Raw genomic sequence first — 15,516 nt, 5'->3', positions numbered from 1 at the left:
ATTGAATTCTGTCACATCTAGTTATTGTGAACTCTTCAGGCACAGAGGCCAAAATTGTCAAGCCGTATTTTGAGGACCTAATGGTAGTATTTTCAAAAGTACCTATGTGACTTGGGAGCACAAATCCCATTGACTTCAAACTAAAAACCCTGATGGAGGAGTACAGCCTGGTTATGTAAAGTATTTCAGCTTTCTTGACTTGTGGAAGTTCAATATATACAGGAAAGTGGTGTTGGTTGCAATTATAGCTGGCACTGTTTGCTTATCAATCTTGTATTTGTGTATTTGATATTCTTCCAGTAGGTATGTTAGAGACTGGACTTTTCTTCTTCAGCACAGATGAGCATTTTAAGTGTGAAAAAAAAAAAACCACTATGTAAAATCTGGAATTCTACTAATAATTAGGAAACCAATTAAGGAACTAGGTACAGAACACGCACTTCAGCAATTTAAGGCTATAAAATAGGAAGAAAGTAAAGAATTAACAACATGAAAACAAATTTTTGAAATCATGATTATTTTTTTTAAATCCATCCTGGTCACTAGCAGCTAACACCTCTCATTAGTTTAATATATTGGATGTTATATGAGAGTTAAAAGAGGTATGCACCCTTTAGCTAAAGCTGCCTTATGGCCACCAAGTTCCTGAAGTTTTCAACAGGTACCCTCTTCCTCCCCCGCCCCCAAGAAAAACTTTTAAACTTGAAAATTGTCTTTACTTAAACTTTTAACCTCCCCCAACCTTTAACAACAGAAATGGTTCAATGCCTTCTTATAGAAATATAGTAATGTATATGTTGTCTTTTAAATCAAAGCAAGAGGGTACTTCAAATAGGACTATAATGGATATCCTGGTTGGACAGTTGAAGGCACAAATTGTCTTATGTAACTATATCTTTTTATTAGTTAGACAATGCAGTTGCTGAAAAGGAAGTGCTAATGTTTTATGTCACTCTAAAAATCAATAACAATTGACTTAGAGCATAAGTGTTCGCATTCTTTAACAAATGTTTGGCATTTAAAATTAGTCGTTGCCTAGAAATAGTTAAGAAACAGGGAATTTGTGAGTGACCTATATGAAAGTCTGAAATAAAATTATCTTAATTCAGATAAGACACTTAATATTCCTGAACTGTTTCAAAAAAGACCTCTGTTACTCGTGGCTGTCTAAGAACAAATGTTTAAGTGTAAAGAGAAACCTAATGACAGGTGAACAAGAAGTCAGAATATTTGGGGTTCAGTACTTAGTATATGCAACTAAATATAGAGAAATACTGACTTACTAGAGATTTAAATTTATCTCTAGTCACCCTTGCAATGCACAAGTTATATGTAGATAGCTATTTACTGAAAATCATGTCCTTTATGTCTAATAGCAATCATCCATGTATCCCATTGACCTCAGTGAGAGCTATGGATGCTCAGCTGTTATGAAAACCAGGCCTGAAGAATGCTGAGCAGATGAGGAATTTTAGCTGTACAAGTGGGGTGAAGAAATGAGTGAATCTTCATGCTTAAGTGTAGGTCTTATGGTGTTCGTTAGTGCTAGACATAGTGCAATGAGAAACTGTGTGAACTTGGCCAGTGCACCTACTCCTGACCTCTGCTACCCCAACTGTTCTAGTAGTGGATCTCTTCTGAGCAGAGCCTGCCAGTAAAAATGATAGACTTGAGGAGTGAAAAGGCTCTATAATGGTTTCTTATATGCACTCCCAGCTGTTCCTCAGCTCCCATCATTTCTCTGCTTCCTCACTTCCCTTCTGCATTGGTTTTTGACTCAAAGAAAACAAGGAGAGAGTTTCACATCAGCATACAGCAGCATCAAGAAAGGGAAGAGGAGCTTCAGGTGCAGTTGAAACCCGAGAAAACACTAGAGTAGTAGGTTGGTGCTGCAAGGAAGCTCTAGAAAGATCTAAATCTTGACTGTGACCAAATGGAAAGTGTGAGTGCTGATACGAGCACTTCATCCTTTCTTTTAATGTATGTGTTGTGCAATGAGGTATTGTAATCTGTACCCTGGCTAGTTTCTGTCATTCAGCTATATAACGGATTGATCTTTCATGTGAATCTGACCTTCAGAGTATCAGTATAAACTTGATAACTCCACACTAAGTGCCTTAAATTACACCAGAACAGAGATTTAATTAACACTGCGGTGGTCTTTTTTCTGAAAATAAATACAGATGAATTTACTATTTCCTGTTCTATTTCAGGGCATTTGATGTGGAACTTCTTTACATAGCTCAGCTCTTGAAAATACCAATAGCAGAGGTTGCTGTCAACTGGACTGAAATTGATGGTGAGTAAATTGCTTGCCCACCTCCCATTCCCTTGAGTGTCAGTCCAGAAAGCAATACCTTTGTATCATCCTCTAGTGACACACTTTTTTCCAAACTTGAGGACCTGTTGCATTGACCCTTCTCCTCATACAGCCATCCAGTTGTAAAAGACCTGAAGGCAGTAAGGCTGGCCAGCTTCCCCTGATGGCTCCACTTCCAATACTTCCTTTCTCCGGCCCTTTCTTGTGATGGCTCCAAAACTCTCACCTCTCCCATGTACAGGCTCCCCTAGGTCACCCTCTTTGCTTCAGGTTTCTCACAGTGCCTTTTGCTTTCCAGCTTGTAGGGAACTCTGCTATAAGATACAGAGAGAGCATATTCTACCTAGCATGATGTCTATCCCTATTGAAGAAGGGTTAGTTAAATTGTTTGCAAAAAGAAAAGGAGTACTTGTGGCACCTTAGAGACTAACCAATTTATTTGAGCATAAGCTTTCGTGAGCTACAGCTCACTTCATCGGATGCATACTGTGGAAAATACAGAAGATGTTCTTATAAATACAAACCATGAAAAAATGGGTGTTTACCACTACAAAATGTTTTCTCTCCCCCCACCCCACTCTCCTGCTGGTAATAGCTTATCTAAAGTGATCGCTCTCCTTACAATGTGTATGATAATCAAGTTGGGCCATTTCCAGCACAAATCCAGGTTTTCTCCCCACCCCACCCCCAAACCCACTCTCCTGTTGGTAATAGCTTATCTAGGTAATAGCTTATCTAAAGTGATCACTCTCCTTACAATGTGTATGATAATCAAGGTGGGCCATTTCCAGCACAAATCCAGGGTTTAACAAGAATGTCTGAGGAAAGGGGGGGAGCGGGGGGCGGGCTAGGAAAAAACAAGGGGAAATAGGTTACCTTGCATAATGACTTAGCCACTCCCAGTCTCTATTCAAGCCTAAGTTAATTGTATCCAATTTGCAAATGAATTCCAATTCAACAGTCTCTCGCTGGAGTCTGGTTTTGAAGTTTTTCTGTTGTAATATCGCAACTTTCATGTCTGTAATCGTGTGACCAGAGAGATTGAAGTGTTCTCCGACTGGTTTATGAATGTTATTATTCTTGACATCTGATTTGTGTCCATTTATTCTTTTACGTAGAGACTGTCCAGTTTGACCAATGTACATGGCAGAGGGGCATTGCTGGCACATGATGGCATATATCACATTGGTAGATGTGCAGGTGAACGAGCCTCTGATAGTGTGGCTGATGTTATTAGGCCCTGTGATGGTGTCCCCTGAATAGATATGTGGGCACAGTTGGCAACGGGCTTTGTTGCAAGGATAGGTTCCTGGGTTAGTGGTTCTGTTGTGTGGTGTGTGGTTGCTGGTGAGTATTCGCTTTAGGTTGGGGGGCTGTCTGTAGGCAAGGACTGGCCTGTCTCCCAAGATTTGTGAGAGTGTTGGGTCATCCTTCAGGATAGGTTGTAGGGTTTGTGCTAGTGCTTTTAAGATTGTGTCTTGAGTGATTTTTACGAAAAAAAAACAAACGCATGCTTTCTTCCAATTACCTTTGCTCAGGTTCTAAGTCTCATTGCCTGAACAAAGTGTGATTTATTGTGCAGCAGTAAATTTGTGTACGTATGCCACTGTTGCATATGTTGAGCCACTATCTATTTCTGACCTAGAATGTCCCACTCTCAGTATAATTTCAAATATAATTTAAATTATAAAGCATTAACTTTTCAAATGGAAATGTTTATTAAAGTCAAGGGCTAAATCATGGTGCTGAATAAGCTAACAATGCAGATGTTCTCTGGTTAAATCTATCTTACTGATGTTAACTTTATTGAAGGTGAACACTTGTTTAAACGTTGTCCCTCTGATTTTTTTGTATCTTTTATTAACCATAGGTTCAAAACTGGTTCCCTTTTGGAGCTGGCTGCAGATGGGCAGGGATCTTCTTTTTATACGACTGAGATATTTGACTGGTGCCTGGCGTCTCGAAACAAGCAAATCTGATTAGGTTATTTACATTCTCCAAATGCATTATTACACATAATGGAGCATGAGAACTATTTCAAGTGAACTAAAATGTTGAAGAAATCTGAGGTTACTCTTCATTGCTGCTGTTATGTACTGCATTTTTGCAATGTACTTATATTTTATAAAATTGCCGATAGTCAAATGTTTCTATAATCTGAAAGAAAAAGCATCTTTAAACAACATACGTTTTGATCCCAGCATCTGTTTTTTCTTTTGTTCTGTAGCAGCTTTAAAGGTTCTTGCTTAAATTCACTCAGATTAAATAAACAAATCTGATTTTGTCTCACTGTGCACTTGGAATTCCCGTTAATGCACATTAAAAGGAGCCCATATCCCATGAAGTGCAATATTGTGGATGACCAAAGCCCTTTTTGATTCTGTGTATTTGAACACACATATATGTTGTGATTTGGAATTGGTAATAGTGGTATTAAATTACTTCTATGGATTTAGGCTATTATTTTAAATCTTTAAATGGTATGGCTGATATTAATGGATTTTACTGTGTTATACAACGAATGCACTATTTTCCTGAGAACTTGTTCAGTAATCTCATAAAATTCCAATTGTAATCTGTCTTGACCTGCAATTTAGAACACTTAAGTCTGAGATCTTACTTCATATTCACTCCCCATGGACCATAACATTTCCAAAAGAAAGCACATTTAATTTTAAAATGCTTTCTTTTACAATTAGATACAATCTGGCCATTCAGGTGAATATTATATGTACTAGACTGGGAGCCTCAAGAACTGTTGTACAGAAGCCAGGGAGAAAGTAGTTTGATACTAACAGACTGACACCTTGGAGTTGCTGGGTGTCGTGTGCGTTAAGGATGTTTGGTTTTTAGCTGTGAAGGTCATGAGCTTTCAGCTTTAAGGGCTGGGCTTTCTACTGATAAAGTATCTCAACCTATCATGGAGCATAACTTTAAAATGGCAAATGTCAAAAAGACTCATTTGTGATAGCCAAACAAGTAAACCAGTTTCTTGATCCTACCATAAAGGGTAATACGTTTCACACTTTGTTAAGAAGTTGTTCCCATGAGCTTGTTTAAAGCAAAGAAAATGGAGTGTACAACCAGTTGTACTTTCAGATATGTTAAGTTGGAATCTGTCTTTTCTCCTTTTACAAGTTGTTATACACTTCTAGGGTTTGGTTACCTCAGTTTTCTGGAGGATGAAGTAGTACTGAAATAAAATCTCAATGAACATGTTCAGTTTTTGTTTTATAGTCTTCACTTCCTTTGGTGTTCTGGTCCATATAGATCTGTCACTTCTGCTGAATGAGTTATGTGACTGGTTGCTGCATTAACCAGAATAAAGTGATAACTGCTCACTTGTGGTAAGTGTTCTATGCACTACTGATGTGATAGGCAGGGCTGGTAATATCGCCTGTTAAGGTTGTTTGATGTTTCCCATTATAAGATCATGTTTTCAGAAGCTTATAACTTTCTCAAACTAACCATTTGGGCTGCAGTTTTCCATGCAAGGTGTCTGCCTCAGTCTGATTTTGAAAACTTCAACTGAATATTTTTGGCAGTTTCTTAGAAAGAGGCTAGGGGAATTCAGGTGTTGGGTTTTTCTTTAAACCAAGGAAACTACACACAAAATACCTGCATTAAAAGAATATTAGTAAGCAATCCTTCCAGATTAAATATCACAGGATTTGTCGGTAAAAACCATTATATTAGATTATGGAAATTACTATGCATTTGAGCAACACTGATCATAAATCTGTGTATAACAAAATTAAAATGAGAGGCTTAAATAATCAGATCTCATCATGAAGCTGGCAAAAAACAAACTTCAAAATTATTTGTTTCACAGCTTTCAGAATTGACCTACTTTCATTTCTCCAAAATTTTCTGCAGAACTTTAATCAATATCTTCAGGTTTTGAATCATTATCCAAATGTTTCTTTTACTGAAAATAGTTTTCAGTAATGAAGATTTCAGTAAACGAAAAACATCAGTGATTTTGAAAACGTTGGACAAAAATTGATAAATGTGGCAGAAAGTTTTGCAAAAGAGAATTTTTAATAAAAAGCTGTCAACTTTATCAAAAGGTTTTTTCACTGGCCATTTTCTGTAGAAAAATATCCTTTCAAAAAGAAAACAATAAATTCTTTGTTAAATTTTGACAAGCCCTAAAATTCATCTAATTCTTTTACTCAGGATTCTTCCAGTATTATTGGATAATATGAAGCAATGGTGGAGCAGAGACTCCATCATTAACAATGTGTATAGATATACATTGTAATGCAACTTCACAATAAACTCTTTTCCCTGACATTTTCCATATGTTGTCTTTTAGCACATTTGGAACATGACTGCTGCAGGAAAAAAGCCTGAGTAGTAATTCTGTTCTGTTAATAAAATATTCTCAATTTTTTTAGTAGCTTGACCTGGAAATTACAAATTTGGTCTGAAAAAAGTTCATATACAGCATTTTTGGAACAGTTGGAGAGTTAATTTTGAAACTGTTTACTACAGTTGGTCTGTCTTGAGGGTGCCACACATTTTCTGAAGTCCACAAAGCTCCTGGTGGAGTCTGAAGTCTACATGCTCTCCTGCAGAGAGGAGATAGGGATTTAATTGCTAAACCGTTCCAAATGTGGCTCAGCAGAGGCAAGAGACTCCAAGAACGCCTATTACAAGTGAGTAACTGCCTTTTTATTGTGTTTGACAATAAAATGACATAATTCTGATACTTCCTGGGAGTTTGTTTATTCCAGTAAAGAAGAGTGATTCACTTTGATCTTTTTTGATAGATAACCTTTTCTGCAGATACACAGTACATCACAGGCCAAATCCATCACTGGTATAACTCCTGAATTTAGCTCTATATTCTCAGTCCATGGGCTCAATGACACTGCAGCATTATTTCAGGGCAGTGCACATGGGCACAAGTAATAAAGCAATTTCAATCCATTTGGAATGCGCAGAATGAACAAAATGATGAAGTGGCAGCAACGAAAGGCAGGAGATGGCTCCAGTTCATTCTGCAGAATTGTATTCAATATACCAGTTGCAGAATTCAAAACAAATATCTGAGGACATTCCCATACCAACTGGAAACAAATGCCCAGATTAGTTTTACAATTAGTTTTTACACAGGTGCGATGCAAATTTAAACTGAATTAATGTTTGAAAAGTACAGAACATCCTTAACTGTGGCATACACGCCTTCAATATCTATTCTTGAATCCCTATACTAGTATTGCTTCTACCCATAATTATCAATTTACCATGTACCCAAGAGTGTGCTAGATGTTCACAGACAGAAAACTTACAATCTACAAATAGATCAAATACAGGCAAGAGAATGGGAGAACATAATTTTTCTTTATCCCAATGGTTATTTACTACATATATTTTAACATTTGTCCCTTAGCCTTTGTTTAACCTTGTCATATTAAGCCCCAGCCTCTTTCTTACTGTTGCTATTTTTTTCAATATTATATAAAATAAAACATACATTTGAGATCATATCCTGGCAGCCACCCTCACCTGTGAATCTATTTAAAAGATTGATCGCTGGAAGGGGAAATAGAACATGTATAGCTCTACTGTACATTATTCTACATTTCACCATTTTTATTACCATGAACCATTTCTGCCTTCTATTTGTAAGTATAGTTATGTGATTGTCAAGCTGCTCATTTAGATATGTTTAGACAATTATCCTTTTCTGATATTTTTTTTAAGCCCCCTTGCGTTCAAGCATTCTGCAAACCCTAGTGCTTGCATTCGAGCACTCTGCAAATCCATAGTAATATTTCTGGGGCTAAGAACAAATCCGTTTTTAACTTGTCAATATAGTGTGCCAGATTTTTAGCAGGCTCCCAATCCTTTCAGCAACTTTATACATAAGCATTTATTTACATGCTGTAAATGAGATAAATGCTGAGTGCATACCTGCCTTTTCCAAAGTGTGCAAGTGTTTCATTTCCCTGAAACAGAGATGAACTGTAGTGAATGTTCCAGTAATAAGCCTGCATACTTGCCATAGGGTAGCCCATTCAGTTTAAAGGAGCATTAGTGGGTTCAGCTTCACTTGGGGTCTCACCCATCTCACCAAAGACATTAACTTGATCAGAATAACGTTTCATCTTTTAAATGCATGATGCTGCAGTGCAAAAAAGATATTTTGAAAGATGTTTGATATTGCAGTCCTGGTAACATTTTCATTGTTCTTAGGGTGGTTTTGCCAATAATTTTCTGGGGAAATCTGTTCAATAACTATTATTTTCTAACATTATTATCTGCAGATTTTCAAAGATGGGTGTCTAAAATTAGCCTCCTCCTTAACAGCTGAAAAGAGAGCAAGTTTCCCTTCCTAAAAAAAAACACTTATCTGAGTCCCAAAGAAGGTCTAACACATGAGCCATTAAGAAACCTTTCAGTCTCACCTTAACGAGTGACCCTATTTTTCAAACATGCTGAGCACCCTGCAGCAGACACTGAAGACCATGAGAGCAGCTTCATGCTCAGCACCTTTGAAAATCAGGTTACTTGTTTAGGACTGATGTGAATTTAAGAGCCACTTTGAAAATCTTGGGCATTGGGTTCCCAAATGACTTTCTCAGCTTTCAGTGTCCATATAGCGAACACGTCAGACAAAATTTGAACTGATGAAACAACATGCAAAACAGATAAATGGGCGTAGTCACCTATGTTGTTTAATAATTCGGGAAGTTTCACTTTTGTCTTTGGCACGTATCCGTGCATAAAAATATTTGATGCACCATTTACAGTAACTATACAAAAGATGACCTGAAGAAGAGCTCTGATTAAGCTCCAAAGCTTCTCTCATTAACAGAAGTTGGTCCAATAAAAGATATTACCTCACCAACCTTTTCTCCCTTACAGTAAAGTTAGTTGCAGAGGAACCTTGCTAGACCATTACTGTGAGGGGCTTTGCAGAGCAAGTAGTATTATACCCCTTTTCATCAGTTCTCTAGTCTGTCTGAAGCAAATTGTTCAGACAGTCCAGTTAGTACTAGCTCTACCAAGAGGTTTGAATATAACTTGATCCAGTTACTAGTGCTTCAGCTCATGTGGTTTTTACATATAGTTGAGTCTAAAACAAAAAATCACAGTGAACTGAATGTATTGCCTTTTTGGTATTTAAAGTAACAACAAAAATTATTTTCCAAAATTTTACCTGAGCAAGATGAGATGACACATTCCTTAAAGCATTAGGGGGAACTGGCAGTTCTTTATTATTAACCTTGCTAGCAATAGTGAGGCTGAACTGATGTGAACAATGGTGCGAAATTTTTGAAAAATTCCCATGTAGAGGATGCTCTTCCTGAGTTTCCTCATCTGGAACACGTTTACCTACCTCATTCATGTGGTGTTTGGTGATCCTGGAATGAAAGATACTACTAAAGAGTTTGAGTGGCAGCCGTGTTAGTCTGTATCAGCAAAAAGAACAAGGAGTACTTGTGGCACCTTAGAGACAAACACATTTATTTGGGCATAAGCTTATACTAAAGAGTAATTAGCAGAGAAACTATGCTGTCTTTATCAGCTTTGCCTTCCCTCACACCACACAAAGAAACAGCTGAAAAGAGAGCAAGTTTCCCTTCCTAAAAAAAAACACTTATCTGAGTCCCAAAGAAGGTCTAACACATGAGCCATTAAGAAACCTTTCAGTCTCACTTCAAGAGAGTATCAGCTTCCTAAAATTCCTATCTCCACTGGCACTGATGGTCTCACTTCCAACACCTTGTATGTATCCCACTGGTAGTCCCAGCAGTATTACATATCATTCCAGCGGCCCAGCAGGAGGGAAAGCGTCCACCCGTGATGCCAGTTGGTCCTGGCTTATTCCTGAGCCCAAAGATGCTAGTAATGGGATAGAAGAGCACCTACCTGGGCTTAGGCAGCACTGACTAGCTGCAGTTCTAGTGGTACAGTTACTGGATGTGTGTAAGTAAAATTTGGGTGTTTAGGGGATAGCTTAAAGAACAGCCCCTTTAGCGATTAGAGCTTTTATAAATGGCAAAGAGTTTCATTCTAAATTCTAAGCCCCATTACATATAAATGTGCTTAGAAGCATTAGATTTTTATCGATAAGTCAATAAACATTGATTTCACTGTACACAGACTGACGAAAAAATATTTTCATCAATAATAATTGAAATTTACAGCTAGGCACGGGAAGAAAAATGCTGCTTGAGAACTTTATTAGAGTTTGATTTAAGGCTATTTATTTTGTGTATTTTGATATGTAATGTTGACAATGTGTTATAAAGCTTTCAATTTTTACATCTCAGTGTCTGCTGTCATTAAATAATTATTGTCTGACACATCCCCCCCATAATTTCCCACAACTATGAAAATTTAAATTGAAAAAAAAATGCCTAAAAACAAGCATTGACATTATCTGTCAAATTTATAAAAAAATAAAATAAAAATCAAAGTCGGCCAAGCCTACATATAAACTTGTCTGGGTTGAGGATTTTATATTCTATAAGGTTATTTCAGGGGAAACAGGTGTGGTATAGTGGACTGAGTTAAGAAATCTGGGTTGTGCTTCAAGTAATTGTCCACTTGGATTCCACTTCTGACATGCATACCCCATGTGAGACTAGATTGGAGCATCTCTTGGGGTTGCCCCTGTGCCCTGCATAGCCTTGCACATCCCCACCTGAGGGCATAAAGGGCTGAACAGCCCCAAAAGCCCTTCAGTTGCCCCTGAGAGCAAAATGGAACGCTGCAGCATTCCCTTCTCTGCACACTGTTTCATCTCTTATTCTTTCTAGTTCTCATTGTTACTGTTAATTAGCTGTAGTTATGAAAGTTGTGCACTTTAGAATAGTGTAGCTTTACTGCTCATTGTCAAAAAAGACAAAGGCAGAAAGAAACTTCAACTTTAGAGAAGTTGGTCTGAGTACCAGAGCTCTCCTGAGGTAGCGGAATCCAAATTTTAAGGACTTAAACCCTGTCTCTTTTGTGAGGCAGCTATTCCTATCAATGGTGGCACTAAGAGCCCTTCTGCCTCAGTGAAATACATATCCCCAATAAATGCTCCGTATGTTCCTCTTTTTCTATGAGGTCACAAACAGTAAGGAAATCCCTCCTTAATTTTTTCCTCTTGGAGTATTCCATGAGGGTCTCCTCTGAGCCTCATGGGAAGAATACCACCAAACCCGAGCAGACCATCTCTGCAAATGCTCTGGTAAGCTGCGGGTCTACCCCAAGCTTGAGGGCTCACTCATCCTTGAGAAAGTCTCATTTGTCGACTATGGAGTCAGTCAGTTACTAAGCCCTCCTCTTCAGAAGAAAGGGATCAGGAAAAACACCACTTAGGATGATAGCCAAGACAGGTCTCCCTCCCTGGGACCAGGTACATCCAAGTCAGGAGGCAGTTCAAGGTCTTCCTGACACCTCGGCACTGATGGATCACCAAATGACCCCATCAACACCTTAAGGGGCCTATCTGTGCCTCTACAGTTCTTCCATTGCTCCTGCCTCTAGAGTCAGGTCTCCCTCTCCACATATACCATCTCATGAGAGTCAGTGATACATGGTACATCACACATCAGGAGCAGGACATAGATGACCATCACATCCCAATGAAGATAGCCTCCTTTTTGCCCAATAAAGCTTTTCACTGCAGCCGTCCCAACCCAGCCAAATGACTACCATATTTTTCAAGACCTTTTATGGCAAGTGGCCAATACCCTGAAAATTCCAATGGAGAGGGTGCAGGAAAAAATCACACAAACTGTTAGACGTCCTACATTCCTCAGTCCCTCATAGACTGGCAATGCCAACAAATGATGGCTTGCTGGAACCAGTTAAGGACCTTTGGCAAATCCCAGCTTCAACCCCAGGATCTTTGGTGACTGCAGCAGACCACAAAAGGTCTATGCAGCAGGGACCAAGCAAAATGATACCATAGGATAAGGTTCCAAATAAGTTTGACTTCTCTGTCTGGAAGGCTTATTCCTCAGCCAGCTTATAGATGTGCATATCAAACTCCAGGTGCTGCTGGCTAAATAGGACTTCCTAAACTCAGACCGATTGTCACAGTTTGTGGAAAGGATCCCACAGGAGCACAGGGAGGAGCTAAAGCAACCAGTAGCCCCCACCTCTCTTCAGGCTACTCTCAATACCTCCGACACAGCAGTGCAGCCTATGGGAACCTCATCACCGTGTGCAGGGTTCCATGGTTGAGTCTGTGGGGATATCAAAAGAGGTACAATCAACCATCAAGTACCTACCTTTTGAATGGTATGACCTTTTCAACATGCACACCAATGAAGCCTTTTACACTTTAAAGGACTCAAAAGCCACCCTGCAGTCCCTGCAAGTGGACACACTAGCCCTAAGAAGAAAGCATTTAGGGTAGCTCTGAGGCCTATGACAGAGGCAGACTTCCTTCCACTACTGTGGCCAACAGAGGTCTTCAGAGCCTTCCAGAAAGAGACAAATGTTCCAGAAGAAGAGTCTCTCTGCCTTTTGCTCTTCTGCCACACTTTCACCTCATACTTCCAATTCAGCCCAATATGATTATGCAGAGTGAAGGCCAGAGTCTACACCCACACCGAGCATCGCTGCATCTTACAGCCGGATACTGGCTAGCCACAGACAGAAACTACTCTACTGAAGTCTAGAACATTTTGGCTTGTACTTACCAAGCAAAGTGGAAGAGGTTCTGTATTTGAGCACTATAAAGACCCCACTTCGAAACCCCGCAAGTAACCCCTATTCTAGTTTACTTGTTAAGCCCTAAAGCATTCAGGACTCGCCATGAGTTCCATAAGAGTCCATTCAGCAGAAACTTCTGCTCATTGACCTCCCATAGAGGGTCACACAGTCTTCACACACCCAACAGTTTGGTAGGTTCCTCAAGCTTCTCGATCACGTCTCCTTCAGTTAGAGAGAGTGCTGAACAAATCAATTCCCAGCTCCATGGAGCTGTTATGCATGTCAATTACTTTTTGGGGAATACAATCTTTACATTTAGTGGCTGTTTATAACGTCATAAGACATTAATTAATGTGTGAGAGAATGCTTTTATTTTTTTCCATAATCTCACCCTCCTCAAACAATTACAATACTTCTCGAAAGGAAATAATTTTTTAAGCTGTAAATATGTGCACATATAAGAACATAAGAATGGCCATACTGGGTCAGACCAAAGGTCCATCCAGCCCAGTATCCTGTCTACCGACAGTGGCCAATGCCAGGTGCCCCAGAGGGAGTGAACCTAACAGGTAATGATCTAGTGATCTCTCTCCTGCCATCCATCTCCACCTTCTGACAGACAGAGGCTAGGGAAACCATTCATTACCCATCCTGGCTAATAGCCATTAATGGAGTTATCCTCCATGAATTTATCCAGTTCTCTTTTAAACCCTGTTATAGTCCTTGCCTTCACAACCTCCTCAGGCAAGGAGTTCCACAGGTTGACTGTGCACTGAGTGACGAAGAACTTCCTTTTATTTGTTTTAAACCTGCTACCCATTAATTTCATTTGGTGGCCCCTAGTTCTTATATTATGAGAACAAGTAAATAACTTTTCCTTACTCACTTTCTCCACACCACTCATGATTTTATATACCCTTTATCATATCCCCCCTTACACTCCTCTTTTCCAAGCTGAAAAGTCCTAGCCTCTTTAATCTCTCCTCATATGGGACCCGTTCCCAACCCCTAATCATTTTAGTTGCCTTTTGCTGAACCTTTTCTAATGCCAGTATATCTTTTTTCAGATGAGGGGACCACATCTGTATGCAGTATTCAAGATGTGGGCGTACCATGGATTTATATAAGGGCAATAAGATATTCTCCGTCTTATTCTCTATCCCTTTTTTAATGATTCCTAACATCCCGTTTGCTTTTTTGACTGTGGCTGCACACTGCGTGGACATCTTCAGAGAACTATCCACGATGACTCCAAAATCTTTCTCCTGATCAGTTGTAGCTAAATTAGTCCCCATCATATTGTAGGTATAATTGGGATTATTTTTTCCAATGTGCATTACTTTGCATTTATCCACAATAAATTTTATTTGCCATTTTGTTGCCCAATCACTTAGTTTTGTGAGATCTTTTTGAAGTTCTTCACAGTCTGCTTTGGTCTTAACCATCTTGAGCAGTTTAGTATCATCTGCACTTTGCCACCTCACTGTTTACCCCTTTCTCCAGATCATTTATGAATAAGTTGAATAGGCTTGGTCCTCGGACTGACCCTTGGGGAACACCACTAGTTACCCCTCTCCATTCTGAAAATTTACCATTTATTCCTACCCTTCGTTCCCTGTCTTTTAACCAGTTCTCAATCCATGAAAGGATCTTCCCTCTTATCCCATGACAACTTCATTTACATAAGAGCCTTTGGTGAGGGACCTTGTCAAAGGCTTTCTGGAAATCTAAGTACACTATGTCCACTGGATCCCCCTTGTCCACATGTTTGTTGACCCCCTCAAAAGAACTCTAATAGATTAGTAAGACACGATCTCCCTTTACAGAAACCATGTTGACTTTTGCGCAACAATTTATGTTCTTCTGTGTGTCTGACAATTTTATTCTTTACTATTGTTTCAACTAATTTGCCCGGTACTGACATTAGTCTTACCGGTCTGTAATTGCCAGGATCACCTCTAGAGCCCTTCTTAAATACTGGCTTTACATTAGCTATCTGCCAGTCATTGGGTGCAGTAGCTGATTTAAAGAACAGGTTACAAAGCAGAGTTAATAGTTCCGCAATTTCACATTTGAGTTCTTTCAGAATTCTTGGGTGAATGCCATCTGGTCCCAGTGACTTGTTACTGTTAAGTTTATCAATTAATTCCAAAACCTCCTCTAGTGATACTTCAATCTGTGACAATTCCCCAAATTTATCACCTACAAAAGACGTCTCAGGTTTGGGAATCTCCCTAACATCCTCAGCCGCTATAACCTCATCCTATAACCACTTGGTACTAATTACAATTTACAATATCTTGGTACTAATTACAATTTACAGTCAATGCAGAGCAGACAGAATACTTAAGAATCAGGATGGAAGGGTTAATAGCTATCTATGGTGGAATTTTCAATAGTACTTAAGTGACTTAGGAGAACAAGTCCCTTGAACAGTCCTTGCAATAAGTTAACTCTTTCTTATGAGTTTCATGTTATACATTTACAATGGGAGGCAGATCATGCACTTAACTTTCTGGCAGGTCTAG

The 15,516-nt window shown here is 39.0% G+C and overlaps 1 protein-coding gene across 5 annotated transcripts in view; it reads left to right on the top strand.

The window, feature by feature from the left end:
* Nucleotides 1-5,542, top strand: part of ALG5 (ALG5 dolichyl-phosphate beta-glucosyltransferase) — a 49,370-nt gene extending 43,828 nt beyond the window's left edge. For all 5 annotated transcript variants that reach the window (XM_077810351.1, XM_077810369.1, XM_077810361.1 and 2 more), the window contains 2 exons: nucleotides 2,214-2,299; nucleotides 4,191-5,542. In XM_077810351.1, coding sequence (XP_077666477.1) covers nucleotides 2,214-2,299; nucleotides 4,191-4,303 — 199 coding nt within the window. In that variant the 3' untranslated portion in view covers nucleotides 4,304-5,542. The remainder of the gene's footprint in view (nucleotides 1-2,213; nucleotides 2,300-4,190) is intronic.
* Nucleotides 5,543-15,516: the final 9,974 nt, after the last annotated feature.

This window comes from Eretmochelys imbricata, chromosome 1 (assembly GCF_965152235.1).
Source record: "Eretmochelys imbricata isolate rEreImb1 chromosome 1, rEreImb1.hap1, whole genome shotgun sequence".
Classification (NCBI taxonomy): Eukaryota; Metazoa; Chordata; order Testudines; family Cheloniidae; genus Eretmochelys; species Eretmochelys imbricata.
This window is presented reverse-complemented; position numbering and strand designations above follow the sequence as displayed.